This window comes from Gopherus evgoodei, chromosome 6 (genome assembly GCF_007399415.2).
Source record: "Gopherus evgoodei ecotype Sinaloan lineage chromosome 6, rGopEvg1_v1.p, whole genome shotgun sequence".
Lineage (NCBI taxonomy): Eukaryota > Metazoa > Chordata > Testudines > Testudinidae > Gopherus > Gopherus evgoodei.
The window spans coordinates 58,763,581-58,786,075 of NC_044327.1; the positions used below are offsets into that span (position 1 = coordinate 58,763,581).

The 22,495-nt window shown below is 36.3% G+C and overlaps 1 protein-coding gene across 3 annotated transcripts in view; it reads right to left on the reverse strand.

Moving 5' to 3' along the window:
• Nucleotides 1–1,378: 1,378 nt before the first annotated feature.
• The window catches only part of PRDM6 (PR/SET domain 6), a 90,379-nt gene continuing 69,262 nt past the window's right edge, over nucleotides 1,379–22,495 (reverse strand). Inside the window, exons 7-9 of one of the 3 annotated variants that reach the window (XM_030567799.1) lie at nucleotides 20,495–20,533; nucleotides 13,808–13,984; nucleotides 1,379–5,677 (exon numbers count right to left, since the gene is read on the reverse strand). In XM_030567799.1, the coding sequence (XP_030423659.1) occupies nucleotides 5,563–5,677; nucleotides 13,808–13,984; nucleotides 20,495–20,533 (331 nt within the window). In that variant the 3' untranslated portion in view covers nucleotides 1,379–5,562. Of the gene's footprint in view, nucleotides 5,678–11,158; nucleotides 11,307–13,807; nucleotides 13,985–20,494; nucleotides 20,534–22,495 lie in introns of those variants that run through there. The other 2 variants (XM_030567802.1, XM_030567801.1) reach the window with 2 other exon arrangements.

Genomic DNA, 22,495 nt, shown 5'->3' on the forward strand with positions numbered 1-22,495 from the left:
CACAGAAGGTCTATTGCAACAGAGCATGGTTAGTACTTTAGAAATATTTTAAAAAGGAGATCAGATATCAGATAAATTTGGAGCACTGAAATTCTGTCTCAGGCCACTAGATGGTGATCCTTGTAAGTTGGGGCTCAGGTAAATACATAATGAAGGTTAACGCTCTTATAGATTTTAAAAAATCATGTAATTTGAATAAGAAAAATCAGCTAAAATGCAAAATTATTGGTATCATTAAAATAAAACAAGCTACACAGTATAGTAGGGAAGTAGTTCTCACTTTTCCACAGTCGGACCTCAGGTTACAACATAAAAACAATTTGAGGATCCCTCTCTCTCACCATCTAGCCACAGAAAAACTGACAGGAACAGGGTCATGACATCTCAATCCTGTCTGCAGTATCCAGCATGAGAATGAACCCATGCTGTAGGATTATAAAAAATATTGCACAAAGAATATTGCAAAGCACCTCAGGTTACTTTGATACTGCCTTTTGCATCAGCATGTTTAAAGCATATTTGTATTTCTGTTCCATGAATATTTTGAAACATAATTATGAACAAAGGAAAAGGAAGATATAGGACTTAATGATAGAAATGTTTTATTAATCAAATATATTTACATTTTTGTCTTTTCTTTAAATGTGTGCCTTTTTCATTTAAACACTGGTAATCTTTACAGTTTATATCAAAGAATAAAGCTACATGCATGACTTAATTGGTCCTTTGCAGTAAAAAAAGACGCAATTTTATGATGTTTAAAAAATGCAAGCAAGCTGTTTACCATTCTAAGTACAGTGCCATTATTATTCTTATTACAACAAAGGACCCTTCCAGCATACTGTACACTTACTGCATGGCTATTTGCCCTTTTGTAGATTGGCTTGATGATGTCTGAGCTTTCAAAAATGAGACAAATCAGAGGAAAAAGACAGCACAATCTCAAAATGTTTTATTTTATGGAAACTCATACACAGAAGGTATTTGGATGCAACAAAAAAGTGCACTAATGATAAATTTAAAATAAGTCATAGCAATACATAACTTTCAAAAGTAGTGAGGACTTTTATCACTTCTTTATTTTCAAATATTTATCATTTAGAAACCACATCTGTTTGGCACATATCAGACAGCCATATACCCTAATGGCACCATACAAGTGATAAATAATTTTAAAAAGAGATAAGTATACCAAAGAAAGTAACAGATCCACACATCATAGCCTTTGTGTTTTTAGTATCTAATGTGCTGTTGTTATTATATTGCTCAAAGCTCTGTTCTTGTTCAAAAGAAAACAATCATTTTGGTATTTTAAAAGTTTATATTTGTCAACTGTGATTTCTTAAGGAGCTTGAAGCTTCCCTAAGAAGCATGTGTGTATGTGAACATTAGAAATGTACACAATTTTAGATATATTGTAAAAGATTTTGGATTTTTCAGTATTAGAAGAATGTTATACTTGTACATATTTACCAAACTTCAAAAGGGATATCTCAACAGTTTAAGAAATTCAGAAATGGTAGGCACATAATTACTACTGTCTGAGGTAATCATACTTTACTTACTGTTTTAATTCACTGTGTTCAAGCATATAAGATTATATCCTTAATGGACCCAAATGCATAATTACTACATCGATACCCAGAAAGAAGCTCACTCAGCATTCAGTAAGAGTAGAAAGCAACTAGATTTTGTTTAGTTCAATTTAGGATGCGTTTTAGCTTGTCAATACTCTCAAGGACAGTTTTACATTTACTATATTGTAATAGATGCACACTGTTGCACTGAATAACTTGAGAGCGAAACACCCACTCTGAAATCACACATTTTTTTGCACTCAGTTGCATTTGTATGCTGCCAACTATATTGTGAAAGTGCCTTAGTAAAGCGGCAATGCAATAATTAAAAATGTGCTTGAAAATCAGGCACAACATAATGAATAAAATGATCAAATACAATAAAATGTCCTTTGGAAGTACAAAATGATTCCTGCAAAAATTATGCTTTTCACTGGTATGTTTAAAAACAAATCCCAACAAACTCCTAAAAGAAAGCAGTTAGTCTTCAAATCTTTTGGGCCACATCCAAGAAAGCACTTTAGCGCAATTATAAGCACGTGATTAAGGCCATCACTTTTCAGCAATGGAGTTATGCACAACTTTAAGTACTTTTCTGAATTGGCCCTTAACAACTACCATAAAGCATAAGCCTGACCTTGTGAGATACTGGGTGCTCTGAACTACCACTGATTTCACCTCATAGAAAAAGAAGAGAATACCTTGATAATACAAAATCACAGTTTGCTGATACAACATGTAGCTCACATTTGCCTGTCAGAGTTTAGCATATCTCATTTCTTACCTAAGATGCAAAACCTACTTATTTCTGCAGTTTATGATGAAATAATTCCATAATTTACAATAGTGAGGAGAGTCTTGCTCTGTTCAAGTGCTGATAGAACTGTTGCATTATACTGGGATTATTTCAGTACTAAACTAGAATAATGTGTGTGCATCACGGTACCACCAGAAATGTGCTAAAAGGTTTAGAAGCAGTTCTGGTGTCTCTAAAGTATAGCTGTCCCCAATCCAAACACTCCCAAATGTTAGGAAAATACAGATTTGTTTCTGAACTTTGCTGCTTAAGCCAATCACCACTGTGAAAAAAATGATGCCTAAATTCTGACCTTTAAATTGTAATATTTGATACCTAGCTATCCATGTTATCTGGCTCTCATCCTATAGAAAATCAGATGAATACTAGACTAGAACCTCAAATAATTCAAAGGATAAATCTGGATAAGCATCCATAAAGTTGGACTCTTACCCAAGCTTATCCAAATTTCTTTAGCCTAGAAACAGGGCTAGAAAACTCAAGTGGAAAATGCCTTTTTACTAGATTTCTGCTACTTTCTGATTTTGTAATTGAGTACTTATAAACAACTTGAAAATTAGGACCAGGCAAAAAGAATGACTCTGTTTTTCATCACAAAATTTCACAAAACAAAATTACAATTTTGCCTCCATGACATAGCAAGACCCCCAAAACTGGCTCCATCCCATTATCTTAAAATTGCAGTGTTTGCAATGAAATGGAGAACATTTTAAAATATTAAATATGAAAATTGATCTTTTATTAAACAAAATTATGAAATTAAAACACATCAAGGTTTATCTTTGAAAAGAGACCATTTTTAAGTGAAAATTAGCCCAGAAAATTCAGCCTTGTTTGTTAAACTGAACCCATTTAAAGAATTGTTGAGGTTTTTAAATGATGCTGTGAATACTTCAGACAGCCATTAATGCAAGACCACACCAGTGTGGATGAAACACTGAAAAATAATATAGAAACTAACAAATAGAGCGTCTTGACTGTGAACTGTTATGGTGTGTAGTATTGCCAGCAATAAGATAGGAAGAACACATGGCTACAAATGACCAGTAATTTCTTGAAATACAATGACGACAAACTGGGAGAGTTCTTAACAAAAGCAAGATGTTACACCAAAAAATAGGCCAGACTTAGGAATAGGTTGTTTCTATCATCTTATTCCCCTTCATTTGCCAATAGCACCTCCTTTTTTTCTAAACTCTCCCTTCTCCAGCACTGGAATCCCACATTCCTGTGAGTACAAGCTCCAAAAGTAGGTAGGACACTCGTTTTCCTAGTGGGATCCCAATGTGCACGTAGCTGTTGAAGAAAGCCTTGTGCACTGTATACTGGGTGAAATCCTGGGTTCATTGAAGTTAACAGGAGTATTGCCATTGACTTCAGTTAGGCCAGTATTCACGCCTTGTATTTATAAATAAGGTTAGGAAGTCAAGATCCAGCTTTTCTCTGATTACCTCTGCTCTAGGTTGCCGTGCGCTCATGTTTCTTTACCATCTTAAAATAACACATAGAAATATCAAGAGAGCTGTGTGGAAAGAAAGGTTAGTAGTCCTGTTTGATGGTGTTTGATTTAAAGAGGCACTGCTTTGCACAGTCTTGTTTTTGAGCAGAAGTCAACATTGAAACTGATGAGGGCATGCTACCTAATATCTGATGAGATGATATGACAGTTGCAGCAGTGCCTACCAACTCAGGAGACTAAGCATTGCTTTAAAGGTGAGTAATATGTAACCACTTTACTTACACATAAATATTTACTCTTTTTTAAAAAAGTATGAACTGGATTCAGAGGGATATATTTTTAATCCTGAACGCTTTAAGGAGTACCGCTTAAAATCCTGGCCCTGCTGAATCAGTGGCAACATTCTCATTGTCTCCAGTGAGGCAGGATTTCACCTAATGTGTGCAACTGCCAATAAAAACACATTGCATTAGTTATGTCTGTTCAAAAAGTATATAGTCTGAAGGTGTTTAGCCTTTCCTGTATGCACACACTATGTACTCTATATTATTGTCTATATATCTTTATGTGGACACTTCTTTTCTTGGTAAGTGTGTATAAACTCCCATTAGCATTAATGGGAATTAAGCTCTTGGCTTGAATGAAAATTACGTAGAGCTCTCTAAAGTGACTGTAATGCAGCCACACACAGGACACCTGGATTTAGGTTCTCTTACAATCTTGAAACTGGCTGAGTTTGTTGAAAGTGTCAAGTGACCTGGGATTGCTTTCAAATGAACCTGCAATAAGGTACAAATATCTGGACACCATAAAATAGGCTACAGTAGACTTCTGATTAACAAATCATTACATCAACCTCCCAAATAAAATCTAATTCTTTTTGTTTTGCTTCTCACTGTAGGACTTTCAGATAGAGAATTTATTAACATTAGAGTTTTAATGAAAACACTTTCTCTCTTTTTAAACACTGATATTGTGTTTCAAAGCTCTATGTGTTACAGTATTTTCCTTGCTGATAGTCTTACACAACTGTATATCTATAGACATGAAAAACATTTCTTGTTTGGTTTTCCAGGAACTTTGTACCAGGACAAAATTGTGTAAGGAAACCATGTACATGGAAAAAGTGTGCAAAAATGTAAAGTTTAGAACCATGAAATGAAATGTCCTTTGGTCTGAGGAACTGGACACTGATTCAGATATGGTTTTAGATTACTTTCCATTGCACCATTCGGACACAAGAATTTCTATTATAGCTATGTCAAGACTAACCCAACCAAATATAAGGACTATTTCTGGGTCCTTTGAATCATGCTCCAAAAAAAGGTGCAACAATAAACAAGTCCTTGTGCATTCGCAGTCATAACTATAGGCAGAAGAACCCTTGAGATTCCTCGCTTTGGTATTAAATAACAATTATAAATGCTTTTAGAAATAAAGCAATACATGGTGGGACTTGAAATGTTAGCAGTCCCAGGTTATTTGTCCATTGAAACAAGTCTGATCCCTAGTCATAAATAAATAATCTCTTTCCTGGTCTTACTTCCATGCCAGGATCAATATCTCCTAACATCTTACTTATTTTATTACTGCTTTTGGTTTTCTGGGACTGATTGAAAGTTGCTCAGAGGAAATCTTTGGTTTTGCTTAAGTGTCCGTGACATTTAATCATGACTTTCCTTGCAGTTTAATTCCAACCAGTCAATCAGTTAATCCACTTCAATTGATTCTGTGCTCTCTGTTATTGGCTTGCACTCATTGGGCATCCTCTGGTGTCGACTCAGCTGGGTGGCTTGTGTGAAGCTCCTCTCACATCTCTCGCACCTGGTGAAGGCAAGAGAGAAAATTGAGACTGGGGAGCTGCTCTTGCGGGGAGGCGGGAGTGAGGGGCTTTGTCTCATCCTGTCTAATCAGAACAGACACTCAAAAGTGGCTTCAGATTTTACCAGCTCAAGAGGTTTAATTGGTGGCTACTTCCAAGGCCTTGATGCCTATGATGGGACAAGGCCTGTCTGATTCAGAACAGAGGAATCTGTCAATAGACAGGGGGAAGGTGATTTCTCCAGAGAGGCCTGTCCTGCTGTAGCTCTGATCACTGTCAGTTCAAATAGATAAAGAACAAAAAGAGATTTTTAGGAGTGAGCCATCAAAGCAGCAGCTTGGCTGCAGTTTTCTGCTCTCTAACCCCTGAGGAAAAATTGACAAATAGAATTTCACCTTCTGCTAATTTGAAAATCAGAAATTCACCTATTGGAAGAAGAGAAGCTGTAGAGCAATAACTGCTTAGTGTAATAACAAGAGAAAAACTCTGTATTTATCTATTGCTATATAGTTGGGTTTACTTTAAACAATGTGGTAGAATTAGTGCTTGGTTAATCAATTGTCTGAAAACATCCACAGCATTTGATATAGATGGGGGGAGGGAGAAAGAAGAACTCTAATCACCATTGTTTCATTGTCTTTTAAGTCTTTTCATTACCCTTTCCCCCTCTCCAGTGAACTACAATCTGTGGCAAAATAATCAGAGGATTATGATATGAAGTTTGAGGGAAAATAAAAGGGGTTTCTCTACTTCAGAATGAGTCATCTGGCCTTCTAGTAAAAGAGAATCCCTTGTTTATCTAATATCAACTTCTTTACATATTGTGTCCTCTTAATTAGCACTGTGATGCTAGATATAATTGTACAATGAGCTAGGAATACAGCAGATTTTTCACTGTAAGGCGCTCACTCGTAAAGCCACCATTAATTTAATGGAGCTGTGTGATGTTTTATCTTTATCAGTAAAAGCATCACTATAATGAATTAATTCCCCAGCTTCAAAAAGTGAGGAAAACAATGGCCTGTTACCTCATATCCATCTTTCTCTCTTCAGTGATATAAATCAGTGGTTCACAACCAGAGGTACACATGCCCCTGGGGCTATGCAGAGGTCTTCTGGTGAGGGTACATCAACTTATTTAGATAGTTGCCTAGTTTTACAACAGGCTACATAAAAAACACTAGCAAAGTCAGTATAAACTAAAATTTCACTCAGACAATAACTTGTTTATATTGCTGTATATACTGTACACTGAAATGTAAGTACAATATTTATATTCCAATCGATTTATTTTATAATGATATGGTAAAAATGAGAGCAGAAGCAATTTTTCACTAATGTGCTGTGACACTTTTGTATTTTTATGTCTGATTTTGTAAGCAAGTAGTTTTTAAGTGAGGTGAAATTTGGTGGTATGCAAGACAAATCAGACTCCTGAAAGTGGAATAGTAGTCCAGAAAGGGTGAGAGTCACCGATATAAATTACTGAAGCTGATTTATTACAGGATTTGCTATTTACAAAAAGACTAAGAAGGTATTTACATATATTCATAATTATGGTATGTTCTACATGTTAGTAATTTTAAAAAAAATGTTTAGTAACCCAGGGCACAGATATTATTCATTCATCTAAGGTATGGTATCAGCACAGAACATCAACATTCGTACATTGTGTTTCTTTGATTGTCTTTTTCTGGGAATATTTTTAGCAGCCTGTTCTATTGTTAAAAACTGCACTGTGATCTTGACAAATGTAAAATGTCAGCGTTAGGTCTGATACATTATCAGCTCAATGAAAATAACTCAGAAGTATTGATTGTCTAATGATTTTTGGTGTATTCATTAACGTCTATGTGCAGATCATCCTCTCTCCAGAGCTCCTGAAGTGCTGATGACACATTAGTGTATTGCTGATTGTTTATTAGAAAACTGATTAGTTACCAAATTAGTATGTCAAAATATACTGTTTTTTATTACTTGACAAACTTGCAAATTATATTCTTATATATAAAAAATCATGAAGGAACTAGAATCAGTTTTGGTGCCAGGATTAGATTAGGCTATATGAGCCACTGCAATTCCCTCAACTTTGCATTTTGTTATTTGATATATGACTGTGTATGTTTGTATATAGATATAGATCAATACAGACCTATGTAGATCTACACAGAAGTGTTTACCTATATATTGCATATATGATATATGTAGGCTAAGATTTTTCAAGCATGGGCCTGTAAATTAGGCCTCTAAATTAATATTTGGACACACAAAATGTGGCTTGATTTGCAGAGGTGTTGAATTAACCAGAAATCCCACTATAGTTGATAGGATACACATAATTTTTTAAACTCATGCTACTTGTTTAGATGCCTAAATAATTTTTGGTATAACTGTCTTGAAAGCAATTTGAAAAGTTAAAAATCCATTGCTAAAAATGTGGACCACAAAGGAAGGAAGAAAATCATTTCAATATCACAATATTTAGTGAACCAGTTTATTTACAAGTGTTAATTTTGTATGTGTGGCTGATCATCTTTAAGGCCCAGTATTCAACAAAGCACTTTATGTGTATTGGTAATCCGATCCTTATTCAGCAAAAACCTTAAACTCATGCTTAATTCCCATTAAAAGCAATGGGACTATGCACATGCTTAGTTTAAAATGCTTCAAATTAAACACATATTCAAGTGTTTTGTTGGTTTGGGGCTAGGTTGCTCAGTACACTGGAGGATCAAGCTGTAAGTGAATATTCAGATATGAATAGATGAGGTGGGCCATCACAGCCATCAGTATCACAGTCTTAGGATAAGGTAGAAGAAAAGAAAAACAGAAAGTAGACAGTGTATAGGAAATAATTTTTCCAGGATTGTGCTGTGGGTTTTTTTCTGTAATGGCTGTCCTTCCCCACACACTCTCTGTAAAGTAACTGGTATGGTATGCTGTATTCTTCAAATGGACCAACAAAGACAGATACATGCATATATTGAGCCACAAGTGTTTAATGTTGCCCATTAGTTAAGTAAACTGATAATTGGCGGGGAAGGCGGCAGGCATCTAGTATATGTGAAAGCAAACGTGTTCCTTAAAGTTATTGCAGAAAGAAACAATAGTTCAGCTCAACAGTGATCACTCATAAGGTTAATATATGGATCGTAACCCATCCTGATTCTCTTTGAGATTTTAGGCCAGATTTTTCAGACCAGCCTCAACACAATCTTTATTTTTGAAGGTAAAGGTTTGTTATTACATAATGTGGCTGTAACTATTAGTAATTATTCTTCCTACTACCTGCTACGAAGGTGCAGTCAGAGGGGACACATGTTCCGTTCAACCACTAATATTTATTTCTAAAATGCACTGTGGGTTTCATTTACCCCTGAGCAGAAGGCCAACAAAAGAGCTGTGCACTAAAGTTCCACATAAAGCTCTTTGAGAACCCCTTGTGGGACTTAAGTGGTCTCTAGGCCCCATGTCAGGCCCATGCACAGGAATGATTTAAAACTGTGCCACCAAGTTAGAGGCCATTACTAAAAACTGGATAATTGTTATTTTTCATATTTTGAGGGGATTGTTGTTTTGAATGAAATTGGACAGCTGTTATACCATAATATTCAGTGGCACCATATGCAAGATTCATAGACTCTAGGACTGGAAGGGACCTTGAGAGGTCATCAAGTCCAGTCCCCTGCCATCATGGCAGGACCAAATACTGTCTAGACCATTCCTGTTAGACATTTATCTAACCCACTCTTAAATATCTCCAGAGATGGAGATTCCACAACCTCCCTAGGCAATTTATTCCAGTGTTCAACTACCCTGACAGTTAGTAACTTTTTCCTAATGTCCAACCTAAATCTCCCTTGCTGCAGTTAAAGCCCATTGCTTCTTGTTCTATCATTAGAGGCTAAGGTGAACAAGTTTTCTCCCTCCTCCTGATGACACCCTTTTAGCAAAGATGTAGTAAGCTCTTGCCTTATCCACAGCACATTTCTCTCTTTTACTAGTTTGATTAAGGGGGTTGCGGGGTGGGAAGAAGAAAGTGTACATACTTTCACTTTGCTCAATAGTATGGCTGGTTTTCTAAGGGTCTCAAACAGCACTGACATGGTGGTTTTTCGGGAAGTACTGTTTGTCTAGATAGTGCCCACGTCACTATTCTCCTAATTTGCTGCACAGTACCTTGTCACTGTTAGCGGTTGTCACAGCAGCAACATCATGCTCCTTTAACTCATCTTTAGCTAATGTCACTGAACTGGAAGAGACTGTGGGAGTAGAATGTAAGATACTGGCTTGGTCAATAATTTTCTGTTTTTATCCCAGCTTTTAATATGGTTAAGAACTTTGTTCCAGATTAAGAGCCATAGTGGAGACTTCAGTGAGATAAGAATACATAAAACATTACAATGACAAGGCTCAGTTCATAGCTTGTGATGACAAAAAGAAATCCCTTCCAACTGGACCTGCTGCCCAAACAATGTAGCAAGGGCTTTGATTACACATAATCTCAGTTAGCTTTTTTTTAATCAATAGGGAAATGCAAATAGAAAATTCTCTCTCTCACACACACACAACTAGATCTTGCAGCAAAAGAACCTTCTCCCACACCAAATCAATCACAGACATAGCATAAAAGGCTAGTTAAATGCTTAACTGGCCCTTTACGTGAGCGATTAGTTGGTTTTCACATGTAATCACATTAATTGTACATGCATGTTACTTATGTGCACATTTCAGCTGTGAAATTGCACATAAACCATTTTTAATATTACACCCATGATATTTTTAAAATAATTTAGTTCAATTTTTAATCAGAAATGTTCTGGTAACTTAGTCCTAAAAATTAAAAAAACAGCGGAATACCAGCAACTTTCTGAACATATGTCAATTATCTCTTTTGTTAATTGCAAGAATATTTCCAAAGCCTATTCAGCCAGAACACGTTAAACTCTGTCTACATTGCCATGATTGTCTGTCCTTTAGGAGTAGGGAGAGTTTAAACCAATAGACCTTTTAGTTTTGCACTTTTTAAGTAAGCATACGCATAAATCGCCTTTGTAAATATATATTTTTAAAGTACATTGCGAAGCAAAACCACAAAAATTGTCTTTGAACCATTACTACTCCTTGATATTAAAAATGGCCTCAGAATGTGTTTGGGTTTTTTCCTTTTGTTTTTTATTTTTGTTTTAACTTTAGTATCAAGCCCTCAATTAAGTCTTCTGGTGGAAGATTTGGCAGCAACCTGGAAGGATCTGAATGATGGTGATACACAAAAACAATAATAGTATCAATCTATTAGATAGCCCTTTTCATCAGAAGATCTCAAAGTAATTGATAAATCTTTTTAATGTATTTATCCTCACGACACCTCTGTGAGGTACATAAGTTGCAGCTCTGTCTCTCCCCTCAATTGAGGGGGAGGGTAAACCGATTTCTGGATAATCTAATGCCCACCCTCCTGCATGCTGGTCTGCATGAGTGCGGGGGTCTGCACTTGTGGAGAAGCTTGCAGGATCAGCACATAAGAATATGGATCCCCTCCTCTGACATCTGGGGACAGGGAGAGTTGGAGCTCCAGTTTAGCTCCATGTGACATCACTATTCAGGGTCCTCCAAAGCTCTTGTAAAGACCTTCAGCAAAAAACAGAGAAATTAGAACTCATGTTTTGTATTAAGCAGGTTAAAAAAAAACCCTAAAACAATTGTACAATGTTGTTCTTATCCATCGTAAAGAAGCAGTTAAGGGTGTGCACATCTGCGCATGCACACACATTTATTTATATATTTTGCTACTCTGCAGTTCACCTTTAAGAAATGGCAGAACTATATTGTCAAGTACATGTATGTCTTAACATGAGCAACAAAAGAAACAAAACAACACCCCAAAATATCTGTTAATTACATAGTACTTAACTAAATGCTTTCTTTCAAGAATGAGATTGTGGTGTTGTCACAAAGAACATTATGGAAAAGAGAAAAAAATCACCAGACCAAAGGGGGGGAAATTAATGATTGTAAATGGGGCAAAATAACAGCTCCATTGGAAACATGACAAAAACAGGATGTTAAGAAAAAAAATTAAGTGGAGTCAACAAGGTTACACATAAGTAACACCTTAACATTAAAAGAAATCTATTTTCCACTTTGACCTAGAAACCTCTTCAATTAATTACTAAAATCTATTTACACAGCAACTAGATAAAAATCAATCTGATGGCCAGCACTATTTTTGGCTCTCTTTCTATGGGCTCTGTTCACTCAAGATACTGGCTCTGTGGGTGTCATTGTTAAGGCTGCAGGATTCCGCGACTTGACACCCAAAAGCTGTCCTATTTTCTATTCCTGGTCCCCAAAATGTGCCCAGAATTCTTATTCTTGTCCTTCCATTCCCCAGAACACACATGCATGGTGGCCATATATGGTGGCTGGGCAACTCTGATGTAATCTTGCTATGAGGGGGTTCAGTGACAGAAGCTCTCTTATATTAGGCAGGCATAAAATACAGGAAAAGAAAAATCATGTTGAGTGAGGGCACGTAGTGAACTGGGAAAGACACTCTATCCCTTCAACTCCTTATTTTCTCATCCCCAGGTGATGAAGACCGGGTATTTTACAGAAAAGAATGGTTTGGTTATTTTTTCCCAGGGAGGTATTGGTTCCAGGCAGAAAATTATATGAATCCATGTCTCTCAATTCAGCTAAGAGAGAGATACTTTTTACTAACGCACATTTTCTTCTATAAGAGCCTCCTAGATTAAGTAAGGAGTTGGTCAGAGCAGAGTCCTTTATCTGCATGAAGTAGAACCTACATTAACCAGCTATGCATCAGCCTCTCAAATACACAAACAAACACCACATTTCTGTGGCTTGGCTGAGTGTTGGGTTTTATTTTAAGTGACTAGGTAAGATAGAAAAGTGATTTCTCTACTACCTCAAAAGTGCAGAAGCCTGCAGATCATAGAATCATAGAATCATAGACTATTAGGGTTGGAAGGGACCTCAGGAGGTCATCTAGTCCAACCCCCTGCTCCAAGCAGGACCAATCCCCAGATTTTTACCCCAGTTCCCTTAATGGCCCCCTCAGGGATTGAACTCACAACCCTGGGTTTAGTAGGCTAATGCTCAAACCCCTGAGCTATCCCTCCCTCCCTCTTTTATCTGAACTTATACCTCTTAAAGAAATCCTTTGGGAAATGTAGATAATAAAGGTCTCACTGTGTACATGTACACTGAAACCTGCACTAAAGGTAGGACTACATGTAAATCGCTAGAACTTCAGAGACAGTTACAACACCAGGTAACCACTTGTCCTAAGAATGCACTTGCAAATAAAGATGGGCCCAAGCCACAAAAATTCAAATTTAGATTTCCAACCCTACCAAGTTTGGGTGGATTCTGATTTCAGGTTTCGGGTTGGCCCATTATAGAAACAGTGACATTCAAAAAATCTGAAACAAGGTTTGTTTCCAAACACCCAAAGAATGTTTGAATTCAGAATGTTTGTATCAAGGACTCTGTTGAACTATATTCAAAGTTTCCAGCACAGTTTTGTTTAACTAAAAATTGAAAACCACCTTAACTGACAACTGATTATCTCTGCTCACTTGGATGGCTACTGCATTTGCAAATTATTTTTATGAGTTTACTAGAGTCATGTCATGGGATACACATAGTTTGTAACTGTTAATTACATACAAAGAAAAACAGACTCAGAACCACTGGAAAAATACTAACTGGTATATGAGCTACTTCAGTGTATTGACAAAACAGGGATGAACCATATTATGCGTGTTACAGCACAGTCTCGACCCATCCGCTTCAGTTTGTCAGACATTTTCAACTAAGGTTCTCTAACTGAGAGACAATCGTTAAACTGCTATTTGTTTTAATTTAATCAAGTTTTGATTGGATGACAGGCATTTGCTCTGGGCCATACATGTACTAGGTATCTGCATACGTGCCTGGTTTGATTCTGATTTCAGTCACACTGCTAATGAGTCTGTCTGGAATCTTGACCCCTTCAAAAGAAGCTCTCCCATGAGCTGTTATAGATGGCTGTTGTGGGTGGACAACTGCTATGCCTTTCCCTCTCTGCTCACTGTTGATCAACATCGGTAGCGTCAGTGACTTACTTAAAGGGTTTTTCCCCTGTATGCGTCCGGATATGATTGTTGAGTGTTGTAGCACCAGCAAAGGCACGACCACAATAGCCGCACTTGAAAGGTCTGTCACTGGAATGGGTGACTACGTGGTTCCTTAGTTCTGAAGGTTGGGAGAAGGATTGGGAGCAGTGGCCACACTGATAGGGTCTGCAAAACAATAGAAACACCACATGATCACTACTTTCTATTTCAGCAAATAGAAAATAACTTAGGTGGTGCAAGCAAATTTTTTCAAATTAATTTTTTAGTTTTCAAAGAGAAGTCTAGATGTGAATCTCTGGATCTATAGTAGGAGACATGCAAGCTCCCCCACCCCCATGAACCACTATGCAAATTTAGAGGACAGAATCCATGTACAGAAACTGCCAGAGATTAAAGTTTTCTTCAGGTATACACAAAACCTGGATTCGATTATATTTCTGACTTTTTAGTTTCCTCAAACTAAGGGCCCAGTACCATACTCCTTATTCAATGAAAACTCCCTCTGCTAACATAGGGCTCAAATCCCTATGTTAGCAGATTCAGAAAGTCCTATTCCTCTCTAGCATTAGTGCAGTCTTAGCTAAAAAATTTACCTGTGCTTGTCACTGGTATATTCCAGATTGGTTTCTATGACCATTTGAAACAAATTTTTCTAATCCTTTGTACATGCCAAAAATTCCAGCTCTTTAAAGAGGAACTTTCATAATGAGATAAATTTGAAAAACAATAATAAACTTTTGCTTTTCCTATTATGTTTCTGTATTCTTGCTGCTATTGAAGACATTTGAATTTAATTAATAGGTTTTTCCATCCTGGCCTGGATTTTCCTTTTGTGTGATCCTGAAATTAAATCATAAGTCTATTTTTGCAACATCTTAACCTCTTGCAGTGAACTGAATGTGATGCCACAAGTTCAGAATTATAACATCATCATTACAAACTCAAGTGGAAAGAAGAGGCTGAGAGACAGAAGGATGAGACAGGACAATAGTTTGAGTACCAATACAATTACTAACTTGTTAAAGTGGCAAAAAGTGTTCTGAGAAACATATACAAAGTAAATCAATTACTGTTTTGGCAAAATAGATTTAATTTCCCTCCCTTACACAAGTGGAATGCTTTCCATCTGTTATGACATTTAAAGTAAATCAGTGGCAGGTCCTGTTCCGTTTATCAATTTTTTTTTAAAGAAAGTTAAGAATGTCATAAGGGATATTAATGATTTTTATAGAGAGCAGCAATTCAGGGCACAACTCTTGCTGTCTGAATTTTTAGAGCCAATGGCCAACAAGTCTTAATTGCTCTCTCTTTAACAAATGTGTATGTTCAAATGGCTAGAAACCAAAACTAAAGGGAAGGAGACAGTGGTGACCAAGCATGTACAACAATTCAATTAAGTGCAAAATAAAGTGTACCCTCTCATTTGTCAAGTGAGCCGCTTAATTGTGTCTGCTTGCATCGCTGATCACAAATACTATTATTTTATAGTGCTTCAGAGTACTGAGCACTGATTGTAGAATTTTTTTTTTGCTTGATTAATAGTGTGGTATTGGTCAATAACTCAATACTATACAATTTTAATTACTTATATTTTAAAATCTATCTAACTGCTTTCAAAGAAGTTTGAAAGATATATATAAAAGTTGTGGAAAGGTTACCTGGTCTGGATGATTACACTAACATTGTTTCCCCTATTCTCTTTAAAAATTATATAAGTGCATGTGAAGTAATATATTTTAAATAAACATTGATAACTAATGTATATCGATAACCATTGCTGGAAGACAAGAGAAATATGTTTTTCCGCTTTATTGCATCTTTAAATGCATTGTTAATGGATAAGGAAATTATTTATCAAACAGATATGTAAATTCAGGCTTTTTTAGGATTAAACATTTTTTAGCAAAAATAATATATTAAGATATGCTGTATCCATGAACAATTGATTTTCTGATAGTGAAAGGGACCATTAACGTTTATTAGCCTCTGGTTATCTATTTTTAACAGCTCCCATAATAAAGAATAAGACACTAAATAAAACCAATTAATCTTTTATTTTTTTAACAACAGTCAATATGATTAATTTCACATTGTGAGAAGTCACACCATTCTTTGTATGTAAATACTTCACAGTAGTAAACCAGTTATGAGCAAACATTAAGAAGCCAAATAAAATGTTGCCATTAGCCTCCACATTGATTCAAACTAGATTTCTTGTCCATAATGAAAATTTACATTTTATATTATCCATAGTGCATTACACTGTATGATGCACACAATGATGAACTTTGTAGAAGATTGTCTATTCTTATGTCCCTTATCTCTCATTTTGTTGCCTTTCACCCAAATCTTGCAGGAATGGCTATAAAAGATGTTATTTCACCAAATAAATTGTCCCCTTGTGTGAGTCTGCATAAATGATGCATATCTCCAATCAGATTAATCAAGAAAGGGATCAATTAAGTATTTTGGAGCTAGATATATGAATCATAAGTTAAGCAAAGCCTGTTTTAAAAAGAAGACAAATTTATGCATGCATAAATGTATGAGCTGACAATTTGTAAATGTCTTATCTACTTCCTTTGAACTGCAAGCAGTTCCAGTATGCAGAACTGTATGACTTTTCAAATACTGCTATAATAATGTATGGTATTTTCCAAGAAAAAGGGTACAAAATGAGCAGAAAAATTATAGTTTTGTTTTGTAACCATTTTTACTGCACTTGGGTTGTTTTTTTTTTCTTAGCAGAAAGAAATCAATACGCTGTTTTTAAAAAATGAAAGCGGTGCAGAAGGATGAACATGAGGGATGATCGGTTCGGTGAGTACATGTACACCTTCAGAGCAGGGTTGTCTTTGGTGTAGCAGTTATCTCCTGTGCCATCACTTTGCTCTGCCCTGGAAAACCACATTAAGATGGTGACCCCCTTATTCTCAGGGTCATGGAGAGAATAGGACTCATGAAATGAAAACCAAAATGGTTGACTTTATAGGCTGAATTTTCAAAAAGAGGCACCTAGGTTGAAGCTGCAACATGGTTCTGACCCCATCCAGAACGCCTCATTCAAAAACTCTTACAGTTCTGCATATTGGGGACTGCCTGCAGTGCAAAGAAAGTGGATAAGATATTTACAAAGCTCTTCCACAAATGCATAACTTTAGGCATGTGGCAGTGCCACTGACTTGAAATAAACTGCCCATGAGTTTAAAGTTACCCATGTGGGTAACAGCTTAGTTGGTCTGGGGTCATGTACAAATACACTCCAGCAAATTTGAGTTTCTCTGCTGTTATTTTTATGCATGAATGGGTACATACCAAGAGCACCCTCTTCTATGTGTGAATACACATTTGCATGCATGTAAACTGTTATTTGCATGTTTATAGGTGAAACATATGCATCAGTGTATGAAAATATGGTCCTAAGAATCTTTGAAATATAATTTTTCTGTAAAAATCTATCCTAGAATTTTCTCTCCATCACTGTGTGCTAGAAATAATATAATAATAATAACAATAATTAATTTACATCTCTATATTGTAGCACTTCAGAAAGGCTTAATTAATGTTTCTAACACACTATGAGAGCCTAACAAATACATCTCTGAGTTAGGTATTATTATACCAATTTTAAAGATAGTTAAACTTTACAGAAATGTACATAGGGTGACATAGGGTATCACTGAGAGTCAACAAAAAACACAGCAATCCTATCTTCCAGTCCTCTCTCCTTAAAAATTAGGCTATATGCTTCATCTTCTCACCCAAACTCAAAGAAAGCATATCTCCCTACCTAAGAGGCAAATTCTGCAGACAGACAAAATTGCACAGCTCTCACTTGCCTCATGTACTAGAAATCCATTTAGTTACCCATCTTTGATTACAAATTTCTGTAGGTAGATTCTACAGTGTCAGATCATCAGTGTGTTGGGGCCTTCAATCTGTCTCCTCTAGAGACCAATCCAATGACCCTTACTCATGTGAGGGTCTCCCCTGGGTGCACTCATGAATGTAAAAGCTATGGGCTCAGACATCTAAAATATAATACTGAAAGGAGTTATTTTTAAGAATTTCTTTAAGTATGGGTGAATTTCTGGCATCTGAGGGTTTACAACATTCTCAGATTACATTTTCCAAGATCACAGAAATAGTTAAGAACTTTGTTTTTTGCAGTGTACTTTAAACCTGCCTCTTGAATGTGCAAATTCTGTTCAAAACATTATTAATGTTTTCTTTTCCCAGTGCTAATAATCCTTTTTTTTTTGTAGTCCACTTTGTATGGGTGATCAGCACAAAGTCAAACACGACCTATGCACTTAACTGAATGTCACTCAAAATATGCATGCTTATCCAAGCAATTGTATAACTTTTTTGGGAGATTGCACTAGAGTAAGACCATTTAGTTACTGTTTTCACATTTAAATAAACCCCAACACAAAAATACATAGGTTTGAAATCACTTTTTTCAGTCTTCTTTAGCAAAAGATTGATCTAATTAATCTATTTCTCTTGTGTTCACGCCTTTGGTATTGTTAATATCTTTTGAATCCAAAAGGGCAGAACTCCTGGACTAATCCAGCTCATATGAACATGTGTCCCATTTCTTTACACAGTCTCCAGCATAAATTGCAAGAAATATTTGAATGATGGGCTGCATGATCAGAGTCCTGAAAAAAATCTCATAATTACTTTGCACTGAAATTCTCAATTTTTCTCTTTTACAGTGAGCTGATCTTTTACAGGCCTCTTCACAGTTTCATTCACTATCTTCGTGGGTCTCATAGAACTCCAGTGTAAATCTTTAGAGGATGACCTGCTTGTAACAGTGAGTTTTTGAATACCTGTAAACCTTTCATTGAAATACAGTCAAATCAGCGAAGCCAAATTGTGAATCAGATTCATTGTTTCCTCCAGCTAGATAAGTACTAGCCAATAGGAGAGAGCCTGACATACAGCTGCAGATGCATTTCTCACTGTCAGTGCCAGAAGGCTAAGTGTAGGGCCTTGTTGTTAGTGAAGAAACAAAGACATATTGCATAATGTCAGAATGCCAGGAAGTGGGACACCATGGCTTTCCTCATTAAACAAGCAGTTTGGTGTCAAGGCTTTATGGGAAGATGGAAGACTCTGATTCAGGCATCACCTTAGTTTTTACATTACCTTAGTCAATGAAAGCAGGGCATGTTGTGATGCTGGCACTCTCTGCCTCCAGGAAAGGGACTCCATGAATTGCTCTCACACACGTCAGTGGTTTTGGAGCAGAATTGCAGACATGGGCCAAAGTTTCAGTACCCTCTTCAAAACTGAATGGATATGGCATTGGAGTGGAATCTGCTGTTTTGTATGGTTAATGAGAGGGGGAAATGCAACTCAGGGTGTCAGTGATACACTCTAGCTGCCATTCTGAGTGGCTCAAAATGACTGTTTCAGAGAGGTGAAGAAGCTGTTAACATAGTCTCTGCACAGGGGCAGGATGAGTGACGGAGTGCTCAGTTGTGGATGCTTTAGTTAAAGCAATCAGTTGCCTTGGACCCTACCACATGGAACATTTGAAGTTACTCACCATGACTATTTATAAAGGGTTTAATGCAGGTACTCAGTCTCCTTCAAACTGAACTGAGAGGATATGATTCTGCAAAGTGATATTTAAGAATTAGCCTACATCTTGAAGTTCTCACAGGGCTCAGATTGATGGGTTTTGTTATATTAACTAACTATGGGCCTACTCCTGCAACTCTTACTCGCACTGAATAGTACTTATTCAAACAGAGTAGCCCCACTACAGCCAACAAGACTACAAACATGAGTAAGTATAACTCAGTAGAAATAAGGATCACAGAATCAAGTCCTCTATGACTTTTGGGGCCATCATTTTGTAAAGAACAAAATAGCTCATATGTTTCTAAACTTCTGAAGCAGTAAGGGAATGGTACCATTTTGTGCACCTTTTGCTACTATTAACTACAAGTGCTAGAAGTCTGCAAACCTTTTTGAAAAGAGTATGCAAGAACAAATGTTCAATTTAGCATGACATTTACTTTAATTGCACAATAATCCATAGTCACGCTATAAACAGAAATAGACATTGTTCACAGCATTTCTTTTTTGTTTAGTTGCTATAGGTTTTAAAAAATTAAGTAATTAATTAATTTGGGCAACAGTACTGAGGGCCAAAGATACACATCCTCCAAAGAAAAATGTATTGCAGAAAAATACCAAGTAGGGTAGAGCCATGGTGCCTAGAGAAAAGCATCAATTAAATTGACAGCTTAACCTTAAAAAAAATAACCAGACGTTCATTGCCGAACTGTAACATTAATATACTTCAAGGAAACAAAAAGCATGAGGGCCAGATAACATCCAGAATCCACCCACCAAGGACACACTTGCATGTATAGTGTCTACCCTCCAATCATCAGCTTAAATACATGACAATCAACAAGAGTAAACATCACACATAGACATTGAATATGAAAGTGGGCCACAAGCAACACCTGGGAAGTGCAGGCATCCTCCCTCCGTTAACACCACTACATACTGTACATGACAATCAAAAAGAGAAAAAAGAAAAATGTAAATAAAAACTGGTCATTCTAAGAACTGTTGCTGATTTTTTTAAAAAATAAATGAAAATATTTGTCTGAAAATGATTCATTGTGATTGAAGGCTTTTGCTTACCCCTTTCTGGAGCCCCCCAAATGGGATTGTTGGGAATTTCTGCAGCAGAAAAACAGAAGAGAAAAGGGATTTCTGACTCCTGGTTCAAGGAATAGAGGGTCAAATTGCCTCTGTCTGGGCAAGAGTTTAAGAAAAACGCCAGAGGCTTGGATGGTCCTTGAGTTAAATCTGAATGGATTTAGATCTTACTTTCCCTCCCATCAAGTGACTCCAGAGAAACTCTACATTATTTAACAAACAGAAGAAAAAAACAATGACCTCAGTGGGGAAGGAGAAGTAAATGAAAGGGGGCAAATAAGCTTTCATTAAAATCTTAATTAATCTCAAATTCAAAGAAATTTCTGGGCGAACTTAGAACCCTCCTTATCTTGGGTTCACTATTATCCAGTATTTATTTCTTCAAACTTCTGCCTGCTGAATAGTATTTTGTTCTATGAGGCTGACTGAAAAACATTTTTGTTCTGTCCTTTTTCACTCTTATCTTCTACTCTCATTCAGATTTCTTCTGAGACAAAGGAAGTTTTAAGTCATTTCCTTCTTTGTATTTCTCAAATCCCAAATAGTTTACATTTCTTAAATTTCACACTATGAAGTGGGGATCATAGCTACATTCAAGGATCCTTTTCCTGCTTTGACCACCTATAGTTAATCATGCTGCCTGCAAAACAAACACAATGCCAGACTAGACAGTTTCAAAGCCTTTGCTAGAGGAGGCAGCCGTAGCTACTTCCCTCACATCAAAGATGCAGTGGCTGGTGTGTTTACAAATTTCTGACAATAAACAGGTAGCTGTTTATCGGCTAGAGTGCTACAGTAGATAGTGGAGAGAAATTCCAATCCTAAGAGGTGCATACAGTATCTAAGGCTGGCAGGCAAACAAGCCTGGGCAATTTACACCTTGATTTCTTGTTGCCAGGAAATTACTTTAAGAAATGAAAGCTGTTCCTAGAAATAAGCAAAGATACTTCTTTTCCAATTCCTGTTTTGCTAGGTACATGCTCTACTAATGCCATTTATAGTAGGAGGAAAGACTTGCCATGAAATAAGTTTAAATAATAGTGATTTCTAGTTAGGGATATGAGAACTCAGAAAAATCTGGAATCTAAACTCAAGAACTCTGACCCATATTCCTAACGCCTATATTTTCAAAATGTTGCCAGAGGTTTTAGCTATGTGAATAACAACTAATACAGTTGGGAATCATATAGCTAAAATCCTAAGCAATGTTAGGAAAATATTTTTCTCTGGCAGTTTTGGTTGTGTAACATATTGTGGGAACTCAAGAGGCATTTGAAAGTTGGCTGCTATCAGAAAATTACATAATTTATAGTATGAAATAAAGCAATAAAAACTCTTTTTCAATACAAATATATATTTTTAACATGACAATGCTTTGTTTCTGCTGGAGCCAGCGTCCACTTTAGGTATTGCTAAAGAGCACAGAAACTTGAGAACGTTTTGCCACATCCAAAATTTTAGCAACTCTCAGAATCTATTCGGGATTAAGTTCTAAGACTCTAGTTCTACCATATACACTTTAAAATTCATCTGTTTTTATCCAGCAGCATAGGATATATGCTTATTACACAAACACACACAATATATACTGCTATTGCATTTTTGTCAAATGCAACTTGCATTTTAATGCTGCATTTAGAACGATTTTCCAGGTGATTCAGCTGTTTTACTCAAGCCTTCTTCACAGCTGAAGGACAGACAAAACATGGGCAGTCTTTTTAGTTGAATTAATTTGATTTTTGTCTTTTGTGCTGCCAGTGATCAAGATTGTCAAATAAACCAGCTTTGATTCATAAATAATTGTTCCATTATATCTACTCTGCCACCGGTCAGAGTACCTGAAATTTTAATTCACTTGTTCAGCTAAATTTCATCCTCAGTTCATGGCCATAAAATTCTCTATTGACAAACTTTCAAACCAACTTTGACTCTGAGGTATCTAGTCAACATTTTTCTTCTGTGTGGATATTAGTTTATTGAATA